Genomic DNA, 24,823 nt, shown 5'->3' with positions numbered 1-24,823 from the left:
GGCAGGAAGCTAATGCTAATGCTAATATAATGAAAATTTCAAGTGCTTATAACTTTTTAAAACAATAATCTAGGGACTTGAAACGGACTGGGCATGAAGAGGACACTACAATGTTGTACCATGTCAACGCAGTTGCAGATATCTCAAAAAACAAGGACATTACAGGCATTTGAAATTTTGGCGGGAAGCTAATGCTATTGAAATGCACATTTCAAGTGCTTATAACTTTTTAAAACAACAATTTAGAGACTTGAAACAGACTGGGCATGAAGAGGGCACTACCATGATGTACCATGTCGGCGCAGTTGCAGATATCTCAAAAAACAAGGAAATTACAGGCATTTGAAATTTTGGTAGGAAGCTAATGCTAATATAATGCTTTAAAACTCATCTTCTCATGAACGCTTTACCTGATTCCATCATCATCGCACATGTGTACTCTTGGGTATTCTCTCCATCAAGGGTGATAAGAAAAAGTTGTTTCGTTAATAACTGCGTGATTTGTGGCATGACAAAGTTTGCACTTTATGCTAATGCACATTCATATTTCAAAGTATTGTAGGCATTTACCCTGCTTCGACATGTTCGTAGGGCCCCGCATTGCTGCTTGCAGCTATATTTATTTATTTTTGTTTATTTATGCCGAAGGTAGCCCACTCTTGCTATCTTTCATATTTTTTTATTATCTGCACTTTCCGGCCAATTTTTCTAGCTCTAACTAATCCTACAGTTTTTGCACTACATTCAGACTTTTTACACCAAAAATGACCGGCTAGTTCCAGACATTGTTGCTTGTATTCAGATTTTTTTAAACATTTTTTGTGATTTTTTGAACACACTTCCAATGGCACAGGATTTTAAGCACAGTTTTATCGCCTAACATTACTTAGGATATGTCATGGTTTTGGCTGATGCCACCATTTCTTTTCCTTTCTGAGCCTTTTCTTCAGTTATTACGGCCATTGGTTTTTTTCATGCACCTTTTCTTCAGTTATTACGGCCATTGAGTTGATTGAATTATACACGTGCAAATTTCCTTTTACAATTTGCAACTGTTGGTGTTCTATTTAAACCCTGAGCAAGCCGATAAGCTTTGCTTCAGTGTCACTTATGTTGCACGAAAGCCAGTATTCTGTCAAGCGAGGTAAAGGTAAAGGTAAAGGTAAAGGTAAAGGTAAAGGTAAAGGTAAAGGTAAAGGTAAAGGTAAAGGTAAAGGTAAAGGTAAAGGTAAAGGTAAAGGTAAAGGATTGTTGTGGCTATAAAATTAGCACAACAGTCTTTAGCTTTTTTTAGATTGTTGGCAACAAGTTAGTGCCACAATCTAAGCTCAGTATTCTTTCTTTAGGGTTTTACTTTTTCAGCCTCGGTTCGAGGTCTGTTTTCTTTGAGTTGCCCCGTTTTCTGCTCCGGCAGTTTTGTTTTATTTTCATACTCCTTAAGCTTTAGTTCTTTTTTACCCAGTACGTGGGTTGCGTAGAGCTTTTCTTTGGGATACTCTCCCTAAGGAGTATTGTTTTCCTTTCCCTTGTCTCTTGAGACTTTGTGGCTATTTTACCTCTGGTTAATAGCTTAAAGAACCCCCCTGTTCAGTCGCGGTTGGTCTCCCAAAATTCCAACTCCCTCACAGGATATGACTAATCGCTGGAACAGAATCGCTATTTGCTGATCCCCGGCTGTATATGTAACGCTACAGTACGCCCTGGGTCTGGACGGTTTTGTGCTTCTTCTGAGCTATGCCCGTATTGAAATGCATTGAGGCTTGAGGACAGTGCCAGCTGGAATTTGAAGCAAGCCCACACAATTCCTTCCTTACAGGAATTGTAACCTTTCTAGTTTTATTTATTTGTTTATAATATTGCATGTGCTTTGTGACAGTGTTTTGTGTTTAGTTATTCCTGTTCAAGATGTCTGTGTGTTGAATAGACCTGATAAGGATTTGGGTTGAATCAACTGATGCTGATATAATTGTGATATCTGAAACTTGGTTGAACAAGTTGGTTCCTGATAAAGATATTCATATGGCTACAAGGTGTTCCGCACTGACAGACCCAAACGGGGAGGAGGTGTAGCTATTTATGCCAAAAGCAATTTCCGTACGAGTGTACTGCTGTCAGAGTCCGCGTGCAAACAATTTGAAATGCTTGCTCTAAGAGTAGAGGTGTCGAAAGACGTCTTCATTACTGTGGTTGGTTGTTACAGACCTCCATCTGCTCCAAGTAATATGCTGTCTTCTTTCACGAAATGCATGGCGAAAGTGAACTACAGTGAGGTTGTCATTGTTGGAGATCTAAATTGGGATTGGAACATTTACTGTATTAAGATTTACAACAAATATATATTTACTAAATTTCACCTGCTACGAAATTTTGACCAGAATGTTTTACAGATCTACAGCCACATACTGTATACAGGTAACTGTAAGCATTTGTTCACTATACAGCAATATGCATCACAGCAATGGTTCACTAGATGGTATTCTCCACAAATCTGATAATAATCTGTAGTGTCTCATTTAAAAGTATTCAAATAGGTAGGTTGGTCACCAAACCAGACAGTGACAAAAAAGGACAGTATCATTTATGTGAGACCATCAACAATAATGACAGATCTCTTTTTAAATAATGTATATTTAAAGAATAGTTTTCAAGTAACAGATGTGTAGTAACCCAAAACCAGGTAACGAATAGCCAGTGTTTTCTGTAAGCATATCTTTAATTGTCAGCAACGAATTCTCAAATATTTCTCGTCATTAAATACTTAATTGGCTTGTAATATTCGCACCATAGGCGGTTTTACCATAGGACATAGGCAGGCAATCGCTTGGGGCCTCGTGAATTTGTGTTTCCTTTTTAAATTTTTTTTATTTATAAACATTTTTCCTTTCTTGTCACTTTGAGAAGAGAAAGAGGAGGAAGGAAGACGCCCAGTTTAAGGAAAGTTTGCCTAAATTGACGAAATTCTTTAATAAAACAGCCAGAGACTCCACGACGGAGGAGCAACAAGTAGATTATCGACCACCCTAACCGCTAGTGTATTTACTTCGTATTTATTAGAGAGAACTGGACATTGTTACCTACTTAAATGTAAGTTCTGTAAAAATACACATAATAAATTGTCTAAATGTAAAAAAACAAAAACAAAAAAATAAAACAACGTCATACATACACATTTAGTTATATTAATACAGCCTTATTTATTATAACTTTAAGACAAGCAACACGCTCGGAATTATCTCACCGCGACCCATTAAATCCAATGGCTCAGACGTTGCCCTCATAATTTCAAACTGCTTTCCTAACGGCTATTTTGCGTCCTGCGACTTGAGTTACAACAGTGAATATGTACTGATTCCTAGACATGCTGATAGCGACCACCCTTTCTCATATTAACCTCAAAGACGCAAGACAGAACACATACAGTACGCTAGCAAATTTAAGTTCCATTCATTTATATGGGGTGGTCGATACACGTCCCCTGAGCAACCAAAAGCTAGAGCAGGACCACCTCTGAGTTATTTGACGGCACATTAAAAATCGCTAAAGTACTTTAAAAACATAACCACTGGAGGATAACGAGGATTTTTCTTACATAACTAGGTGCAGGTTGTTACCAATATTTCGCCTATTTTTTGGTTGATAATAGGTGCTCTCACTCTAGCTGACGTTACAACAGGTGTAAAGTTAGTTGAAGAAGCTGAGCTAGCTAACGTTATCAGCCTTACTGCTGCCACAGCCTGTTGTGCACCCACCGCACCTACTACAACTTCTAGCGTTACTGGCTCTGCTGGTTGCGGTGAATCAGCTACAGTGTGGGAGGAAAGTGCCAGAGGCGACACCGACAGACGGCAGCAGCCCACCAGAAACCAGACACCCTCTCGGACCGGGACTTTTACCCCTAGAGAATAGTGGATGTTCAAATGCTTTATCAAACAGCATGTACTATACTTTTGTCTTGAAAGAATGAAAGATTATATACGTATAATATATACTTATTATATACTTATTATTATATTACTTATAATATTTTTCTTGCCATATTGTCTTCCTCTAACTGACTGAAGGTCATTTGAAGTTCTTCAGTTAGAATTCTCATTTGGGTCTGCGGCTTTGTTAACTGAAAAGAGCTGCCTCCAAATAGTTTTTGTTCACTGGCTATGATTGCGTTAAGCAAAATGGAGAAGGACCTCACATCGGTCTTTGCCTGGGGACTCCAGATCACTAAGACTGCCCCTGATTCCCACCCATTAATAGTAATTGTGGCTATGGGAATAAGACATATATTTGGCATTTATTTTAATTATTCAGTTACAGTTTACAGTTTCTTATGGTTCGAAAACATACCTGTGTTGGTTGTGGGTCTGCAGACTGTATATCAGCAGCATCAGTGGTTTTGTAAAGAAGAAAGGGCATTTCCTGTTTTATATGACTTATGACCAAGCCCACACAGAATCTGCACTGGCAGATTCACGTCATTCGAGCATGGTGAAATGGTACAAATCATTTACAAATTAATTAAAAAACTTACCCACCCAAACTTGAACTGCCCATGAACATCAGTGGTTTTTCCAAGAACAAAGGGCACACCCCATCATGTATAACTTGTGTGATTCCCCTTAAAACGTTTTCATACTGATTAGATATAATGGGTTGGGACATTGTACAAGTCACATGCACTGCCACAGTCGTAGCTGAATATTTACTTTGTTCAAAGGTACAAAGGCAGTACACCAGCTTGTTGTACTGTTTTGTGGCTTCATTTATAAAATCGCTGTTGAATTCATCCCAGAGTCAGCCACTGGAATAAACACTTCTTGTATTCGTTTTGGCCCACAAACATCCCTTTGGCCACACAATTCAGTTTTTTTGGAACACATTTTAATTCTACAATGGCAGCCACAACAACTTTCTTGTTTAGGGCCACCTAAACCCTTGGGCCAGCTCTGAGTCATCCAAAATGTGAGCAGATAATCATTTACCTAAAAAGATTCGTAAATTGTCCTTAGTAATGAGTAAATGTTTTTGAGTTTTTCTACACATGATCCTTATATGAATCACAACTCTTATGCACTTGAAAGCGTTTATCAACTCCAGCCAGTGAACGCCCTTAAATATTGTTATATGAAATTCAAACAGCAGTCTTTCTTCCCCCCCCCCCCATTTCTGTCACCTCTAGAATTGGTTAAGCAGGACAGTTTCACCAGTTAAAAGTCTAAGCAAGCTCCCTTGGAAATACATCACACATGAGCCACATGCCACACACCATAATTTAACCCTTGAAGTTAGTTTTTATAGATAAAAGTCTGCTTTGCTTTTGGAATGGCTGCCCTCTGTAGCCAAGGGGAGTAACTACATACAGACATTAAAAGAGAATACGGAATGGCTAGTGAAATGGGGACAGGACATAATGGCGCACCAGACTAAATGAGACATTTATACACCCCAGTTGATGAAGGTGTCATTTAGCTGACTAAATCCTCAGTAAAAATGGTCCTCGTGAATATTATTTATTTTGATACTTGAAGATCGAATCAAATCTTTTTTGTCCCACAAAGGGAATTTCAACTGAAGCCAGGCCCCGCACCACAGCACATATCATTACATTACATTACAACAATATTCCAACACAATAATCTTAAAACCATAAAAGACTAAACAACAAATACATTAAAGCGCAACATCAGCTAAAACCAAATACTGTACAGACCCCAAGGGAAAATGGGCAATAGGAAAGGCAAGATCACATAAAATGAAAAATGAACAGAATGCCAAGTACCAAAGTACATTAAATGCAAGATCACATGTCCAGATTCCAAATTCTAATTGCTGTGTGGACAAAAGAGATTTTTGAATATTTTAGTCCGCAACGACATCACTCTATTTTTACAGCCAGAGGGTAGGAGCTTGAACTCCCTTTGTTACAGATGTTCAGGACAGACCTGTGTGGGATGGGCCTTCCACAAGACCTGTCATAAAGGTCAGAAAGCTGGACCTGATTCAAACCGATTATTTTGCCAAGCACTTTAACAATCTGGGCAAGACTATTCTTACTGGCCAAATTGAAGTTACAAAACCAGGCCACAATTCAAATGACAGAACAGATTCAGTAAAGAGTAGTTGTATGCTCAAAAGTTCTTAAAGTAAATGCAGTAAATTTACAACAGACACTACTAATCAGGTTCTTTCTTTGTCTCCCCCTCCATGACCACAAATACATGCTTATGAGTAAGTAAGGTTAGAAAATTGTATTATAATTCATAAAATGGATAACATAAAGCAATACAAATAACCAGTAAGTTAATTTGCCTGCCTTCTTCCAGCTCAAGAATGCCCTCTAGTGTGTTTCTCTCAAAGCTGCAATACAGACACGTCTCCATATGTCCAAGAAAATGGCCAAAGTGGCCACCGCCAGAACCTCATATTGAACCTACACGCTACCAAAATGTTGCCAGAAGAACCTGGCTATCCTATTGATAGGTTCCCAGTTTTATTTTGTATACATATATATATTATATGTAGTGTATTGTGTTTCCGTTTCTGCCATTACTGTGTCTGTAGTTTGCATGCCTCTGTGTCTAGCCCCTCTGTAGTGTGTCTCAGTATAACACTTCTAGTGTCTGCGGCAAGGATGTCACATTCCTATGCTAAATGGCTGCGAGGGTTCCCAGGAAGGGACAAGACCATTTGTCTCCGGCCCGCCACTTAACTGAACCTTTTGATATGTATGACTGCAAACTGTATATCCATACACCACACAGCGTGATCGGCGTAGATTCACTCAACGCAGCGCCCGAATGTGCTGGGTCTGTCTCTCCCTTACACATTGAATTAAGCATCAAATCCTCTGAGGAAACTTTGTCAGCGTATTCTTCATCGTCCTGCATTTGACTCCACGAATAAGGGCAAAATATCCTAACACTATACCATATCGCGGATGGAGCTGATCAAAACACAGAGTAACACTTAACCAGGATGTGATCAAGTGCCTGTACTATGATAAGTAACAGACACTTCACTGGCGAGTTTATTATACACACTGGCATACAGAGGTTGAATCGAATCTTTCCTTCTCCGTCTAAGGTGAACACGCTCAGCTGTGCGTGGCTGACTTTTATTCTCTCTCTTTTCCTGTCAGTCCCAGATGACATCACCACTACTTTTAGGTCACCATTCCAGCCACTTTAGCTCTCCTCGATGTTACAACTTTATCCCTTTCTAACTCTGCCATCATCTTCTTCCAGTTCTTGCTCCCACATTTGGTTAGGGAATACAAAATGGAAGCGAAGCAGTGACTAGCAATGAAGTGTTCTGGTGGTTCAGTAATGGTGTAGGATGTACAGTATTCCTGGGTATGGCACACTCTTACCCTCTTACCCAACTGTATAAGACTAAAATACTGAAACACCAACACAGACTCACAAATGCTGGCTCTAAGTCTACTGATGAAACCGAAAGAGATTTATTGTCACGGTACGGGTAGAGGGGACCCAAACGCAGAGGGGAAAAAAAACACGAACTCAAAAGGGAAAATTAACAAAGATTTTACTAACAAAAAGTGCAAACAACCAGGGAACAGACAAGGGCACGAAGGCCAAAACAAACTCAAAAAATATCGAAATAAAACAGAAAACAAGTCGAACTCACAAACACGGGCAGGGCAGGGCAGAACACGGACAGGGCAGAACACGGGAAGGCAGAGCACAAGGAAAGGTAAAACAAAACACAGGCAGGTAGATATGGTGAAAACAAACAGATGTCGGGAACAAACACAAACAATATCTAATGAAACAACAGGAACTCAAAAACACAGGCAGGACAGAGTACAAGTGGAACAAACACAAACAGGTCACAAACACAGGCAGGTACAAAGGGTCTAAAACATACGCAAGTTGGGAACAAACACAGGAACAAAGGAAATGCAGAAACTCCAAAAAAACACTAGAAAGCCAAGAACAGGAACACATGAACAGAAAACAAGTCGAACTCACAAACACGGGCAGGGCAGAACATGGACAGGGCAGAACACGGAAAGGCAGAGCACAACAATCTGACATAACCACAAGGAACCAGCACCTGAGTCAAGGGAGGGGGAAACTTAAATAGACAGGGGTAACAAGACACAGGTGAACTCAAAAAACAATCAAACCAGAAGGAGGGGATAAGACACAGGTGGGAACAATGATGGGATAACGAGACAAACCAATAATACAATTAACAGGGGGGGAACAGGACACAAAACAGAAGTGCCGCCATCTGGCGGCCCAACAGGGAAAACGCAGACAGGAACACCGGAACATGACAGTACCCCCCCCCCAAGGGACGGCTCCTGACGTCCCAGGAGGCCGACCCGGGGAGGGAGTCAACAGAGGGTGGGGGCTGGAGACAGGACTTAGGACTGGACAAGACAAGAACAGGGACAGAACACGGGAACAAGACTCTGGACCGGACTCTGACGGGGGAACAGGACTCAGACAGGAACAGGGACTGGACACAGAACTGGGGTAGGAACAGGACTGGACTGGACAGGACAAGACTCAGGGCTGGACTGGACAGGACAGGAACAAAACAAGAACAAGACTCGGGGCTGGAGGGGAACTCGGGGCTGGAGGGGAACTCGGGGCTGGAGGGGACTCAGGGCTGGGCAGGACCCGGGCGACACGGGGAGACTCAGGGCTGGGCAGGACTCGGGCGACACGGGGAGACTCAGGGCTGGGCAGGACTCGGGGAAACTCGGGGCCCGCACATCGGGCGACACGGGGAAATTCAGGGCCCGCACATCGGGCGACACGGGGGAAACTCAGGGCCCGCACATCGGGCGACACGGGGGAAACTCAGGGCCCGCACATCGGGCGACACGGGGAAATTCAGGGCCCGCACTCCGGGCGACACGGGGAAATTCAGGGCCTGCACTCGGGCGACACGGGGACTCAGGAAACCAGGGGGGACTCAGGAAACCAGGGGGGGACTTGGACAGGGGCAAGGCAGACATACAGGACAGGACTGAGACGGGGCACGACAACACTGGACTGGGTTGGACAAGACTGAGGGGGGAAACAGACTGCCAGATACTGGCACAATCGGGAGACCTACAAGGACAGACACAGGGACAAGCAGGCGGGGAGGCACACGGCGACACCGACGGACACACAAAGGGACAGGCAGACAGGGAAGGCGAGGGGGGAGCCCAACAACTGACATAGGGACTGACACACAGGCAAACAAGACAAAACACACGCGGACTGGCACACTGACAGACAGGCAGACAGGCGGGCAAACACGTTGGCCGATGGGCTGACGGCTTGGGGGGCAGACAAACAGGCCAACAAACTGGCTGACACACATACGGGTAGACCAACAGACAAACAGGCGGGCAGACAATTAGACAGGGGGGCCGGGGAACACACGGACACACGGTTGGGAGGACGAACACCAAAGGGAGAATGGACACCAGGGGGAGCGACGAGACCGGGGGAGGGACGACCACTGGGGGGAGGACGGACTCCGGGGAAGAGACGATCACTGGGGGAAGGACCGACACCGGGGGAGGGACGACCACTGGGGGGAGGACAGACTCCGGGGAAGAGGCGACCACTGGGGGAAGCGACGACACCGGGGGAGGGGCGACCACTGGGGGAAGCGACAACACCGGGGGAGAGACGATCACTGGGGGAAGGGCGAACACTAGGGGGAGCGAGAACACTAGGGAAAGAACGGACACCAGGGGGAGCACGAACGCCAGGGGGAGCACGAACGCCAGGGGGCAAGGCAGGTGGCTTAGCCTGCGGGGCGGCCAGAGCAGTCTGCGGCGGCCCCTGCGAGACAACAGATGGGACCGTTGTCCTCTCCGGGGCTCTGGACGGCTCCGGAGGCCCCCCCGGGACTCGAGGCGGCTGCGGAGGCCCCCCTGGGGCTTGAGGCGGCTCCGGAGGCCCCCCCGGGGCTCGAGGCACAAGTAAAGCCCGAAACTTGGGTGTAACAGGCAGCCACCGCGGAAGGGTCAGAGCAGGCGGGGCCTCCGGGGCTGGAGGCGGCTCTGGGGGCCTCTCCGGGGCTGGAGGCGGCTCAGGGAGCCTCTCCGGGGCTCGAGGCGGATCTGGGAGCCTCTCCGGGGCTCGAGGCGGCTCTGGGAGCCTCTCTGGGGCTCGAGGCGGATCTGGGAGCCTCTCCGGGGCTCCAGGTGGCTCTGGGGGCCCCTCCGGGACTTGGGGCAGAGCAGGCCATGAAGGCCGCTCCAGGACTTGGGGCAGGGCAGGCCGTGAAGGCCGCTCCGGGACTTGAGGCAGAGCAGGCCGTGAAGGCCGCTCCGGGACTTGAGGCAGAGCAGGCCGTGAAGGCCGCTCCGGGACTTGAGGCAGAGCAGGCCGTGAAGGCCGCTCCGGGACTCGGGGCAGAGCAGGCCGTGAAGGTCCCTCCGGCACTCGGGGCAGAGCAGGCCGTGAAGGTCCCTCCGGCACTCGGGGCAGAGCAGGCCGTGAAGGTCCCTCCGGCACTCGGGGCAGAGCAGGCCGTGAAGGTCCCTCCGGCACTCGGGGCAGAGCAGGCCGTGAAGGTCCCTCCGGCACTCGGGGCAGAGCAGGCCGTGAAGGCCGCTCCGGGATTTGAGGCAGAGCAGGCCGTGAAGGCCGCTCCGGGACTTGAGGCAGAGCAGGCCGTGAAGGCCCCTCCGGCACTCGGGGCAGAGCAGGCCGTGAAGGCCACTCCGGCACTCGGGGCAGAGCAGGCCGTGAAGGTCCCTCCGGCACTCGGGGCAGAGCAGGCCGCGAAGGTCCCTCCGGCACTCGGGGCAGAGCAGGCCGTGAAGGTCCCTCCGGTACTCGGGGCAGAGCAGGCCGTGAAGGTCCCTCCGGCACTCGGGGCAGAGCAGGCCGTGAAGGCCCCTCCGGGACTTGGGGTGGAGCAGGCGACAGGAACACAGACCACAGCTGTAGGGAACCTGGCTGGGCAGCCGGACGGGACCGGCGGGACCCCCGCGGGCCGGACCCCGGAAAAATGGCAAGCCGAGACCCCTCAAAAGGGTCAGGATCCGCCTGCTGATCAGCAGGAGGTCCGGCCGACCGGGAGGCAGCCCGACCACGGCGCCTCCGCGACCGCCCGCCCCGGGCACTGGGAGGCTCAAGCTCCCACCACCCCGATGGCATGTTAAACAATAAAAAAAAAATAAAAAAAAAAAAAAAAAAAAAAAAAAAAAAAAAAAAATTATAATAATAAAAAAACTCTGCTGGGTCCCACACTGGCTGGTTCCTTCTGTCACGGTACGGGTAGAGGGGACCCAAACGCAGAGGGGAAAAAAAACACGAACTCAAAAGGGAAAATTAACAAAGATTTTACTAACAAAAAGTGCAAACAACCAGGGAACAGACAAGGGCACGAAGGCCAAAACAAACTCAAAAAATATCGAAATAAAACAGAAAACAAGTCGAACTCACAAACACGGGCAGGGCAGGGCAGAACACGGACAGGGCAGAACACGGGAAGGCAGAGCACAAGGAAAGGTAAAACAAAACACAGGCAGGTAGATATGGTGAAAACAAACAGATGTCGGGAACAAACACAAACAATATCTAATGAAACAACAGGAACTCAAAAACACAGGCAGGACAGAGTACAAGTGGAACAAACACAAACAGGTCACAAACACAGGCAGGTACAAAGGGTCTAAAACATACGCAAGTTGGGAACAAACACAGGAACAAAGGAAATGCAGAAACTCCAAAAAAACACTAGAAAGCCAAGAACAGGAACACATGAACAGAAAACAAGTCGAACTCACAAACACGGGCAGGGCAGAACATGGACAGGGCAGAACACGGAAAGGCAGAGCACAACAATCTGACATAACCACAAGGAACCAGCACCTGAGTCAAGGGAGGGGGAAACTTAAATAGACAGGGGTAACAAGACACAGGTGAACTCAAAAAACAATCAAACCAGAAGGAGGGGATAAGACACAGGTGGGAACAATGATGGGATAACGAGACAAACCAATAATACAATTAACAGGGGGGGAACAGGACACAAAACAGAAGTGCCGCCATCTGGCGGCCCAACAGGGAAAACGCAGACAGGAACACCGGAACATGACATTTATTACACTGGAGGGCAGTCAAAGACAAGAAATCACATTTTATTGTTGTTTGTTCTTCAGTGCGATCCATAGATCCATAGAGGGTGCTATATCACAGAATTTTTTGAGGTGTTGAGGCAGCAGATTTTTATCGGAAAGCTAACAGTCAGTTGCCAACAGAAAAGGCAATTTTTTTTAACTTCATCAGTTATTGAGTTCTGTGCCTGGTTAAGAATATCTATTAATTTGCCACTGATGGAAAAATCTTTTCAAGAAATTTTAGGTTTCCTTGCCATGTCTTGTATTTGAAATCTATGTGATGAGTAATTCCCAGTTTTACTAAGGGATTTTGGAAGAATCAAAAAATAGAAATGAATATTTGGACCAAAAAAAAAAAAAGAAGAGAAAATGTTAAAATGCTTATTTTCACCACTCAAAAATAAGTGTCAGTGAGAATCTGAGAATTGGTCAGTTCGTGCTGTACAGCCTTTGAGCTACAACGTGACCTTTTTAAGATACACAGGGGACAATCTTTTAAATCACGCTCTAATGTGTTGGGCATGCGTAGTACACTAGAGGAGTAAGAGAATTGTCATGTATTACATAAACAGATTACTTAAGGTCTCCATACACAAATAGGATTGGATATATTAAATATTGTAAGACATACTTTTAAATTGAAATATGAATTTTTAAAATTCAGATACAGTAAATATAGTGTTGGGAAAAATAAGTGCCTTCCTGAGTTCCTCAATTATTGTGTATAATGGGTTAGGAGTTGGTCTTATAACATAACGGTTGCAAGTTCGATTCCCAGGTAGGACACTGCTGTTGTACCCTTGAGCAAGGCACTTAAACCTGCATTGCTTCAGTATACATCCAGCTATATAATGCAATGTAAATGCTATGTAAAAAGTTGTGTAAATCACTCTGGATTTGAGCGTCTGCTAAATGCCTGTTATATAATGTTTATTTGTCAGGCTTAATCGTTTCAGATCTTTAGACAAATGTAATATTAGACAAAGGAGCATGAATAAACACAAACCACATTTTAAAATGATTATTATTCATTTATTTACATTTTTTTAGTTCACACATTTATTATTTTTTTAAATTAAACAAGTAATGACTACATTCTTCATGTTATAAATTACTGTGCCTTTTTTATATTGTCCTCACATTTTTAAACTTTTGTAAAGGTGTGTTTCTGTAAACCATAAAATCATTTCTTTAAGAAATGGAAAAAGTACAACAAACGTGAAAAACAGAAAGAGCAGAGTCCAGGGAATTGTGCGTAGAGCTGCCTATAGGGTAGGCAAGGTTTAGGTCCCTCCATGGGGAAAACCTGCAAAAACATGAGCACCATGGCAGACCTGGGGAGGCAGTAGGGTCATCAGTTTTCTTCCAGCTTTGCCTTTCTTCAACCAAGTGCTGCCACAGTCAGACATGACACCTCCTATATGATATGTGCACTAATTTTATAGTGGGTTTCATGCTTTTTACAGACTGTCGTGTTACTTTTGGGTTGGGTAGTCACGGTTCCGTAATTTTTTTTGGAGATTCTATGCAACTCTCCTGATACAAAACTGGAAGTCTTCCCATGGTTGGCCCTGTTTGTTTACATTGCGGGCCAGCCACTGGGGGGGGGGGGGCAACATAGTAATGGTTCTGACCTACACATATTTAAGTCCTTGGTGCTTGCATACCAGGCAGCTAAGGGGTCAGCACCAGGGTACATTCAGAGGATCATCAGACCCTACACACCAGCCAGACCTCTCCGTTCTGCCACCTCTGGACGCTTGGCACCTCCCCCTCTTCGCGTCTGCACTTCCCGCTCCCGTCTGCTGTCTGTCCTGGCCCCTCGCTGGTGGAATGACCTCCCCGTGACGGTCAGAACAGCAGAGAATCTCATCACTTTCAAACGCAGACTGAAGACTCATCTCTTCAGGCTGCACCTCTCCCCACTCCTCCCTAGCCTATAGTTCAGCTCACTGTACCTAGCTAGGATAATTTGATTATGTTAGTGTATCTGGCAGGATTGTTTTTGTATGATTAGGTGTGATTCCAGTGCTAGTTTGTACTTGGTAGGATTCTTGCTTGCTGAACAAGCTTACTCTACAGGGTTGGAGTCCTGATCGATGTGGTCACTTCTGGCACTACGATCCTTACTTCACTCTAGTGTTTCTTTTGCGCCTCTACATCATGAAACCTATGCACTTGTTGTACGTCGCTCTGGATAAGAGCGTCTGCTAAATGCCTATAATGTAATGTAATGTAATATTGTTTTTGTCTTTGAGAAGATGAGAAGAAGGTTAGACACTACAAAGATTGTAAACACACAGAGTAAATTTACTGGAGCCCCAACCAGTTCTCAAGTTATGCTCTAGGGCAAAATGTCTGTGACTTGGCCTTGGCTCTGAACAGTCAATAATTTTGTGAATTAAAACTGGAGGCTATGTTTCTGTAAAGATGGTGCCTGTATGCAATGGATGAACACCAATGATAATGATCTGCTGTAGATTTGGTCACTGCGTTGACAAAAACAAGATTTGCGACTTCTTCATCCCCTGCAGAAACAATAAACACATTCAAGTTGCACAACTAGGGTGAATCACTTATTTTCTTTTTATCTTTACTTTCCATTACTACATGAATCATGCAGTACACCCTATACAAATGTTCCAAACTGTATAAATATGATTGTAATTTCACTGCATTTATCCTGTTCACTTTAATTAATTTCTGTTTGAAACTGTCAAGGTAAGAGCCATCAATTATATCCATAATCACCTCCAGGAGTTTTCTAATGAATCAACGAGGGGGGGGGGGGGGGGGGGGGGAGTCTGGCAGTTAATCTTTGTTTAGCATTTCACAGGAGAAAGAAAATATATTTTGCAATCTGAAATTATGAAAAAAAAAAAAAAAAAAGAACAAGATGACGTCCTTCACTACGCTTTTTTAAAATCATCCCCAGTACCATGTGTTAAGGTTATTGATAACCTTGTATTCGTTGCGGTGTGTCCTAATATAATTACAGGCAAGACATGTGCCTATGATAAATGCTCCTGTCTTGTCTACTTTGAAGTGTCTACGCCATTCAAAGTATCGATGGTATTGGTCTTCGTTCTTGTCTAAGATCAGGATGTGGTCAGCCAGCTCTTTGGGGGAGGGAAAATCATCTACATGTATAAAGGCATCACCTGGGACAAAGTTCTCATAGTTCTGTCTTGATGGCCCAAGAACAATTGGCACAGTGCCCACAGAAAGTGGGTTGTACAGTTTTTCAGTGATGTAGTCTTTGTGGATTGAGTTCTCAAATGACAGATAGAATTTACAGCTGGCAATTGTGGGATCAAAGTCTTGGTTGCTGACTGGTTTCCCAAAGGCCCGTCCATAGACATGTATATCAATGAGTTGCTTCAACGCATTATAGTACGCCACTCTTTTGTAACTTGGGTTCCAATTGCTCACAATCCAGCACACTAACTTGTCTTTGCTTGGTATTTTAAAATTATTGTCCTGAGTTTGAACAATGGTCGCATAACGCACTGGAATATCAGCATCCTGCCGGTAATTCAAAGTCAAATTGAACAGACTATTAAGACCGGGAATCTTTCCCGAATTTGTGGGTGATTCAATATTCATCCACACCCATTTTTGGAATATTGGGCGCTGTGGTGGTGGCAGGTTTGATAAATCTGAGCGAATGTCTCTGTGATGGAAAATAACCCCATGCGACTTGCTTAGCATATTTCTGTCTGATGTTAGGTGACAGCCATCAATGTTAAGCAGGGCACTACAGGAGGTCAGGGCAAAGGCACTGCCAAATGGCCACATCCAGATTAGTATAACAGTCTGGTTTTGCTCTTTTTTTGAACCAAAGTTTTTCACCATTGGTGCAGGTGCTTTTAATTTCACTTGATTTGACAGCCAGGTAGTGGGCATCTTGAAATAAGCAAAACATAAAATCCCAAAACAACCCAGTATAAGGATTGCAGTTACACAAGGACGTACTATTCCATGGAAAGATGTGGATGGCATTTTGTACCCTGCGAAGAAAAGAAGAAAATATAAATTTAATATTTTTGCAAATATAGATTAATACTACATTGTGTAATGCATATCAGTGAGCATGGCTGATTTCCGGTGTTGTTCTTGGGATATCTAGAATTTAGGTAAGGTAAACTGTTAGGTTGCAGGCATCTAATATTGGAATTTGTAAAATTATCATAATTTTTTTTTTAATTATCAGGAGAAATATTGTAACATTAAAGGAGTTGGTGTTGAGTTTTGAGTTATATTTTACATTGACCTTCATCAACTGGTGTACAAAAACATCTATATATTTGAATAAATAAAATCACAGATGTGTTGTGCTCAAGTACAGTAAAGAGAGATGTAGGGCACTGTGGAATGCTTGGTAATAATTATGTGACTCCAACAGCTCCAACTGGCAACAAAACCAAGTATTTCTATTACTGTGATGCTGTGTAATATTTACTAATCACGAACACATTTAAATAAAAAGGCTAAAGTTGATTCAGCCTTACCACGTGTGGCTGAGAGGAGGCCCTTACTGACATTTCCCCAAGATTAATTGTAGCCGAGCATAGCATATGTTTGAATTATCTTTGCTTGGTGATAATAATAACAACAACAACAACAACAACAACAACAACAACAACAACAATAATAATAATAATAATAATAATAATACATTTTATTTAAAAAGCACATGTTCAGACTCCCAAGGTTACTTTACAGGGAAGTCGAAATAAAACACAGTATAGAGGATAAAGAAAATAACAAAGATGTTAGGTTATACAGAAAATCATTAAAGGAAAACACAAAAAAAGAATAAAAATGATTTTTGTTTAAAAGAGAGGAGAGTAAATGTATGCATGTGTGCTTATGCGTTTAAATGTCTTACATGCATGTTTGTCTGAGTTTTGAGCTGTTTTATGAATGGAGCCAGTGAGTTTTAGATGCAAGCTGACTTGTAGAAGCCCTACACAGTAAAATTGTCAGGGTTCTGTGTCCTCCCCCCTTGTTCTCTGTTGGGCCGCCAGATGGCGGCACCTCTGCTTTGTGTTCAGTTAATTGTTTTATTGTTTCCAATCATCTCATTATTAGTTGCGTTTTGTCTCGTGTTCCCTTCCCTCTCTGTGGCTTGATTGTTCATCGTGCCCCTCTGTGTCTCGTCTGCGTTCTTCTACTTAAGTCTCCCTCTTCCCTCACTCAGGCGCTGGATTCTTGCGGTTCTGTTCCTGCCTGTATGCCTGTTTGTGGCTTTGTACCTGTTTGTGGTTTTTGCCTACCTGTTGTGTGCTTGTTTGTAGCCTGCCTGTTCCCTTGCCTTACGCCTGCCTGTTGCCTGTCCCCTGTTCCTTGCCAGCCTGGTTCTCTGTTTTTTGGAGTTTTTGTATTTTTGTTTTTCCCGTCTTTTTGGATTCTCGTTGTGTTTGTTAAACCGCCCTGCGAGGCTTTTGGTTCCCTTTGTTCCCCGTTGAGTTTATTAAAGTCTTTTGTTTTCCCCATTTTGGAGTTTGTATTTTTGCACTCTGCGCTTGGGTCCCTTCCTGCGCCCCGGCCTGACAAAAATGTCCAGTGTTAATTCAAATCTTAACAAATAATCTTTGATCCCACATTCCAGAGTGGGACCAATTGTTATCTGTAAAGAGTGGAATGGAGTTAAACTAGAGGAGCAGACCACGTCAAGTATGTGACCTTTGTTGTGAGTGGGCAAGTTAACATTGATTTTTTGATATCAAGACAGTCGAGCAGAGACATAAAATCAGCAGTAACATGAGTTGTCAGATGAGTTGAAGTGCATATTTAAATCACCCAACACTAGAACGTTAGGGAGATTATAGCATAGGCGCAGGTCATTAGGGAAGAGAGCTCAGAGAAGAATGCAGTTGGAGGGTGATATATTATTACGACAGTTGTGGTTTAGCACCAGACAATTGCAAGCAAGACATTCAAATGACGAGACAGTTAGTACTGTTGCAGCATTTGTTTTGACATCAGAGCAATTGATAGTAACAACACCGCCGCCATTAATGCAGGGTTTATCATTAAACCAGGGGAGTCGCCTGATTCAAATAATAAAAAAAAATTCAGATGAAATAAGGTTGTTGCCATGTTTCAGTCAAACAAACTGTTACATGCTGTGACACACCCCTGGGATGGACAGAAGAGCTGGACACATGGAGATGGGGGAATGTAGGTTTTCACCGGTCTTTTATTTTGAGAGAGAGAGAGAGCAAGATTTTTCTCCAGTTCAAACATAAACAAATGAAAAAAGTTTCTCCTTTCACCCTCATGGCATCCAGGTTAAAATGATACATGAAAAACGAAAAAAAACAAAGGCAAACTAAACCAAACCAAAATTACTGTCTTCCTGATCTTTTCTCTCGGTATGATGTGAGTTTCTGGTCTCAGACACCTACATACAAGCACACTTTTACATACATCCTGGACTGATTCATAATGCGATCCATTTGTGTGTGCTTATTTAACCAGTAGGTCTGGTTTTCAGATGGCCTGAATCCTTCTGTTTAACCAAGCCCTGTGACACTCCTCCACCATCAGAATGCAGCCAAGGTGCATTCTGCTTGACTGATACTTCCCCCTCCGCAGGGGAGGAAATCCACGGAAACAAAACAACTGGAGGGCCAGATTCAACCAGGTAATCCTGGAATTGGTTTCCTTCATTCTGTGAAGCCATTGGATGGGTACATGGTCTGAATAAAGAACATTGTGTATGTTCTCCATGCCTACCATAGACTTTGTCGGCTCCTGTGTGTCTGCGGATAACCTTTCTTCCCTCCAGTCAAATGTGGATGCCATCCTGTGGGTGCCTGTCCCCACCACAATCTCACAGGTGACATGCTTCCTTGGGATGACAGCATACTACATGCAATTTCTACTAGAGCACTCCTCCATCGCTGCACTGTTCAGGCAGCAACTTAAACAGGACGCCCCCTGATCCTGGACCCCTGTCTATCAGGCAGCCTTTGAGGAACTGAAGCACCTCCTCATCATACCTCCTAGCCTGGCCCACTTCCACCTGAACTACCCTATAATCGCAACATGCGACGCATCTGCTGTGGCCATTGGCACCAGCCTGACTTGTTCCATGATGGTGTGGAAAGGCCCACAGCATTCGCCACTTGTTCTCTCAGCCCTACAGATATGTGCCCGTTGGTAAGCTCTCGCATGCATGTGGCCGTGCAGGTGGTGCTAAATGTACCTGTCTGGATGTTGTGCTGAGGACAGACCACTGAGCTCTGACAGCCCTGATGTCCATGTCGAGCAGGGTACACAGCCCTCTTCATCTCCAAAGGTGGGCAGATTCCTTACAGCAGAATGGGCTCAAGCTGCAGTTTACACCAGTACATGGTAAAGGGGTGGCAGACTTTCACATCACACTTCCCTATAGGCCCCAGCCACTTCTCCGTATGATGAAGACCCTCAATGAACACGAGGCCACCTCAGCTGTTAAGCCCACCTTCACGATACTCTGAGACTACATCAGGCACAGGTGGCATCTGAACTGGAACCTTTCCCCCATGTGAAACATGAACTCACATGCTGGGGCAATATCTACAATAACCGTGGGTCCCCCAGGGGACACAGGTATCACTGCGCAGATCATCAAGTTCAAACAACGATGCCGTGACCTTGTATGGTGGTCTGGCATAGACTATGACTTGGAGGAGCTTGTTAGGTCATGATGCCAAGCCTCACCAGGGGGAAAACTGTGTGGCCTGCTCATCCTCAACTCCAGCCCTTGAACTGGCTAACAGCTCCATGGGACAACCTACAGCTTGATGCCTGAGGTGAGATGCATAATATCCCACACTACCTCAGATGTCTCATTGTGGCCTATGACTTTAAGTGGCCAGAAGTTGCCCCCATGGGTAGCGTCATCTCTGGGACAGTGATCAGTTTCCTGGATCAGCTCTATGCTCACTGGGTTTTAACCTAAGCCATCATGTCAGACAATGGTCCCCAGATTGTGTCCTCTGAATTCACCTCCTACCTCGCATTCAGACCTTTCCTTATCACCGTGAGGCCAACGGCCAGGGCGCGGTTAAATCAGTCTCCCAAAAATGGACTTTGTGCCCACATGGCTGAAGGATTCTCATTGGTGACCACAGACTCAGAGTATCTCCCCTTTACCATGTCACCAGCCACTTCTCAGTGATTCAGTGATTTATAAATTTGATATTGCTGTCTGCGCTTCTGTAATTATATTGCATTTTTGGCTATGTTGAGCCACCGTTTCATTACCCCGTAGGGTATTGTTGTTCTACGCAAAATGAAGAACAGGTTAAACATTCAAATGGCAATTGCCATCATTCCTTAGCAACTGAGAAGCTAAGAAGGAAGTTTACCTAAAATAGATTTATAAATGACAATCTACAATTCTTTAGAGGAGATTGCCCTACACTTTGATAAAGAAAGCAGTGATGGGCACTTGACCTAGCATTTGTAAAAAAATAAAAAAATAAAAAATAGAACACTATGGTACACTGAATCTAAAACATGTAAAACAAGATGTTTCATGTCAAGTCATGTCATGTCATTAATGATATCACAGTAAGAAATTTGTCACGGGAATGTAGCAAGGACATACACTGCTAGTAATAAGGTATTCAAGTACTTGGGTGGAGGTGTACTTCAATGGCGATGAACCCAAGCTTTGGGTAAGAAATAGGCTGTAGGCTATATACACTGAATACCTTGCAAACAGGTTTGAAACTTGACTATATTGTACAAGCGGAGAATGAAATTCATTTCTAGTGTGTCTCTTCATTTCTTGGAAAAGAATAAAGTGTACTGGTTTTTCATAGCATTTTAGTGATGTACAGTATACCCTGTTAACCCCACCCACTGAACTGGCCTTCGGGGAAGGGGAAAGCAAGCAAGCCAATCTCAGCACAGGCTTTTCTATGTTTTGTTATACATTTTTCTATGAAAAAAAGTATTAAAACGAAACATCAGGCAATAATAATCAGATTTCAGTTTCCCAGCACCTTTAAGGAACCAATTCTCATGGGATTATTTTGCTTGGATACTGTAACTAACCACTAAGAAATCACCAGGCCATTAATTTGTCTCAGACAACCATGGTTGTTAAATTAAATTTGTTTTTTGTATGTAAACAAATAGCGAGTCTAGTTAAGTGTTGCATTTAATCCTTTGACCGCAGGTATTATACTGGTGTGAAAAGTGTGAAAGCAGGTACCCAGTACTCAGTTGTGCCAGCCAAAGTCAGCGATAATATGTTTTTATTATGCCTGGGCTTACAGAGGAAAATGAAATATATTTTTTCTTGAATACATTAAATACATAAATTGGAAACATTGGATGTATTTGTGCTTATATCCATGTGATACTGCAAAAATATTTTAAGCCTCAACTGCCATTTTCATTTATACCTTATACTGTGTATTTTATTTAGGTTCTACCTCTGTCACATAAAGGGCTTAACTGAAATTTGATCTTTCTCCTGCCCTATTTCTCTCTCTCCCACACACATGCACGCACACATAAACACACATATTGTATGTCACCTCAATGTATTATAAAGTTCCCATCATTATTTTATGAATTTATTTAACCTCATTTCTGTATGAATGAAAATAGAGCGTTAAGCACAATTGCTAAGTTTCTAAATTACACTGCATTCAAATTGCTGTTGAAAAATTGCTTTTCAAAAAGCTACAGTACTTGAAATCCAGTTAAAAAGATCTTTTAACCTGAACACATTTAAATAGTGAAATGAAAGATAGAAATTGATTTGGTTGCACTGCTGTTCACCCAGGACACAAGAGTATTTGCTAAATAACTAAATTTAAAGTGTTTACTCTGTACTTCCAAACAAAATAATCTGCAACATGAATTTCAAATGTGAAATGTTGTATACTGTGTGTATGTATGCATATGTATCATAGTATTAGTTCACCAGATAGTATACATAGGAGTATAATAATTTATACTGCCTCATTTAAAACTATTCATCTAGGAAGACTGCAAGTAATCAAATTTTGTTCACCAGTTTAACCAACCGGACAGTGAGAGAGAATGGCATTATCATATACATGAGACCATCAATAATGCTGGGAAGACTTCCATTTTCGTACCAGAAGAGTTGCAAAAAAAAAAAAAGTTGCTTAAAAAAAAAAGAAAAAAAAGAAAAGAAACAGTGACAGATATATTTCATAAATACATGGTTTTCAAGTTTCAAATGTGAGACAACCCAAAGCCAAGATTTTTAGACAGCTAACAGCCTTTGATTTTTATAAGTATATCCTTACTTGTCAGCATCTGTTTCTCCAATGTTTCTCTTCATTGAATAGCTATTAATATCTCCATCAATAATTGTGGTTGTGGGAGTAAGATACATATTTGGTAATCAGATTAGGTATTGGGTTAGTATTTCATAAATTGAAAGCTTACCTGTGTTGGTTGTAACTTTGTATACTGTATCAACATCAGCGATTTTCCATAGAAGAATGAATGAGTCTCATGTTGCAGGTTATGACCTGAGTCTCATTTGAAAACATTTTCATACTGAATAGATAAATGGGGTGGGACCTAATGGGGCGGATCAGGGGATACGCACGCTAGTTTTACTGTTCAGAGACTCAGTGGAAAATAATTTTCCTAATCCTGATTTTCCTAATACGTTTCCTAATCTCAGTGCAGGGCCCAGGGGCTTCATTTAGAAAATCACATTTAAGTGTTCAACACTTTTTGAATTTGTTTTTCTACTCAAAAATAAACTTGAGTTTAATTAGTTAGCTTGCTAGCACAGAATGTTTTCTCTTTTATAATGACAAGGCCTCACAGAATTATGGACAGGAGTAACCATTAATAACACAGGGTTTTTCCTGCATTGTGTTTTTTCAAGTCGCCTAAGCTGCCTACAGGAGAACTCACTGCAAAAAACAACAACAATAACAAAAAAAACATTACAAATAATCAGAAATTTGAAAAGCTTTTATTTGTACAATTTGGTGGTGAATGATACTGCATTTCAAGTTCACATGCAACCTAACTGCATAAATCACTTATTTCCTTGTTCCCTTTACTTTCCAATAATGCATGAATCAAGCAGGTTAAAAACCAACACCTTATCTTCCTAAATGTATAAATATGATTGTACTTGCATTGCATGTGTCCTATGTACTTGAACAAAGTCCTGTATAAACTCATTGCAAAAACTAAGCATTCTGATATTTGAATGCAAGCTTTGTGAGCACACCCCCTTTGTAAATAATACACACCTGCTGGAGCATGGTTACACACCCAAACTACAAAATAAATGCTCTCAGTATCCTCTTCTCTGTGCATTTTGGCAGTAGTTCCACCATTGACACCATACTACATGAATGTCTAAGCAAAAATCTGCATATATAATCAGCAAAGACACTCTGGGTAACTTCACTTAAACTGACTTACCCGGAGAAAAGCACTGGAGCACACGGATCTTCTTTTACATATTTAATGTGCAAACACGACCAACGTTTCGATGCTACTGTGTCTTCATCAGAGTCAGACTCTCTTGAAGACGCAGTAGCGTCGAAACGTTGGTCGTGTTTGCACATTAAATATGTAAGAGAAGATCTGTGTGATCCAGTGCCTTTCCCCGGGTAAGTCCTTCTAAGTGAAGTTACCCAGAGTGTCTTTGCTGATCTGTATGTCTATTACTGAGAGCACCGGGATTCTGAAGAAGATGGCTGAAGTGCGAGTGTGTCTCTACAATTGATCTGTATATATCATGTCATGTCAGCACTAGCCTAAATGTATTATGATTTTGGTTTATGAGCTGTAGCATTTATGCTCACGACGGACTTCCTAAAAATCACCTGGTTCCATAGGGCTATGGACCATTATCAATATAAATTAACCTGTGCAATTGGCAGCAAAATATGGTATTCTGAGGCCGAGCAGAAACAAGACAAGCAAAGGAATGAATTAGCAAAAGACTTAGAGACAATTTCTCAGCACTCTGCAAAGAGCTACAAAAAACACGAACTGCTGACGACCTCAAATCAATATTTTAACTTGAAAAGGAAGATTGAAATTGTAATGCAGTGGGTTTAAATGAAAGAAATGACAAAATGTAATTAACACATAACAAACAATGAGACAAGGTTGATTATAAACTGAACAATTACAACACCAAAGCCATAATTACATTCATTGTTTGGTTTATACAGTAAATTAAATCGTATCTGCAACTCACGTTCAAGTTGAAGTGACAGTTGTGGTGACAAGGTGGTAGGAGTGGAGAAAGATGCCACTATTTGTGTTTGTCTCTGTATTTGTTGAACCAAAAAAAATATTTAATTTGTTTTTGTATTCTGATAAACTGGAAGTGGGCATGTCGTAAATCGAAAGTGGGTGAAGTTTAAGTTTAAGTTCTATAAAATTCCAAAAATCCCCGCTATTTACCATTATCACTGCCACTGCTATTGTTGAGGTATTAAAGCCATATTATAATAAAGTTGTAGTTTAAAAATAACATTAATAATAATAATAATAATAATAATAATAATAATAATAATACAGTTTAACATCAGGTAATTTACTTTTTAAAGCTATTTAACAAACAATGACCTCTATGTTATATGGCCATACCAGGTTTTTATAATTCTGAGGTAAACAAACAGTCAAGTTTCAAACATAGGCAACATGTTTTTATAAATCAAAACATATATGTTACTCATCCTTACTCTGAACTGC

At 42.7% G+C, this 24,823-nt stretch overlaps 1 protein-coding gene across 2 annotated transcripts; it reads right to left on the bottom strand.

Moving 5' to 3' along the window:
* Positions 1–14,899: 14,899 nt before the first annotated feature.
* On the bottom strand, positions 14,900–22,630 carry LOC118229305 (4-galactosyl-N-acetylglucosaminide 3-alpha-L-fucosyltransferase 9-like). Of its 2 annotated transcripts, none has more exons than XM_035421160.1 (2): positions 22,532–22,630; positions 14,900–16,110 (listed from the first exon to the last, which is right to left on the bottom strand). In XM_035421160.1, the coding sequence occupies exon 2, from the start codon at positions 16,100–16,102 to the stop codon at positions 15,026–15,028; it is 1,077 nt and encodes a 358-aa protein (XP_035277051.1). In that variant the 5' UTR covers positions 16,103–16,110; positions 22,532–22,630; the 3' UTR covers positions 14,900–15,025. The 2 variants fall into 2 exon arrangements, with proteins under 2 accessions (XP_035277051.1, XP_035277052.1); XM_035421161.1 differs by lacking the exon at positions 22,532–22,630 and adding an exon at positions 16,612–17,110.
* Positions 22,631–24,823: the final 2,193 nt, after the last annotated feature.

The sequence above is a fragment of the Anguilla anguilla genome, chromosome 6, assembly GCF_013347855.1.
Source record: "Anguilla anguilla isolate fAngAng1 chromosome 6, fAngAng1.pri, whole genome shotgun sequence".
In the NCBI taxonomy this organism is placed as follows: domain Eukaryota; kingdom Metazoa; phylum Chordata; class Actinopteri; order Anguilliformes; family Anguillidae; genus Anguilla; species Anguilla anguilla.
Note: the sequence above shows the minus strand (reverse complement) of the source record. Positions and strands in the feature narration are given on the sequence as shown.

Coding starts and splice junctions, on each gene's coding strand:
- LOC118229305 (XM_035421160.1), bottom strand. CDS start 16,102: ATGCCATCCACATCTTTCCATGGAATAGTACGTCCTTGTGTAACTGCA.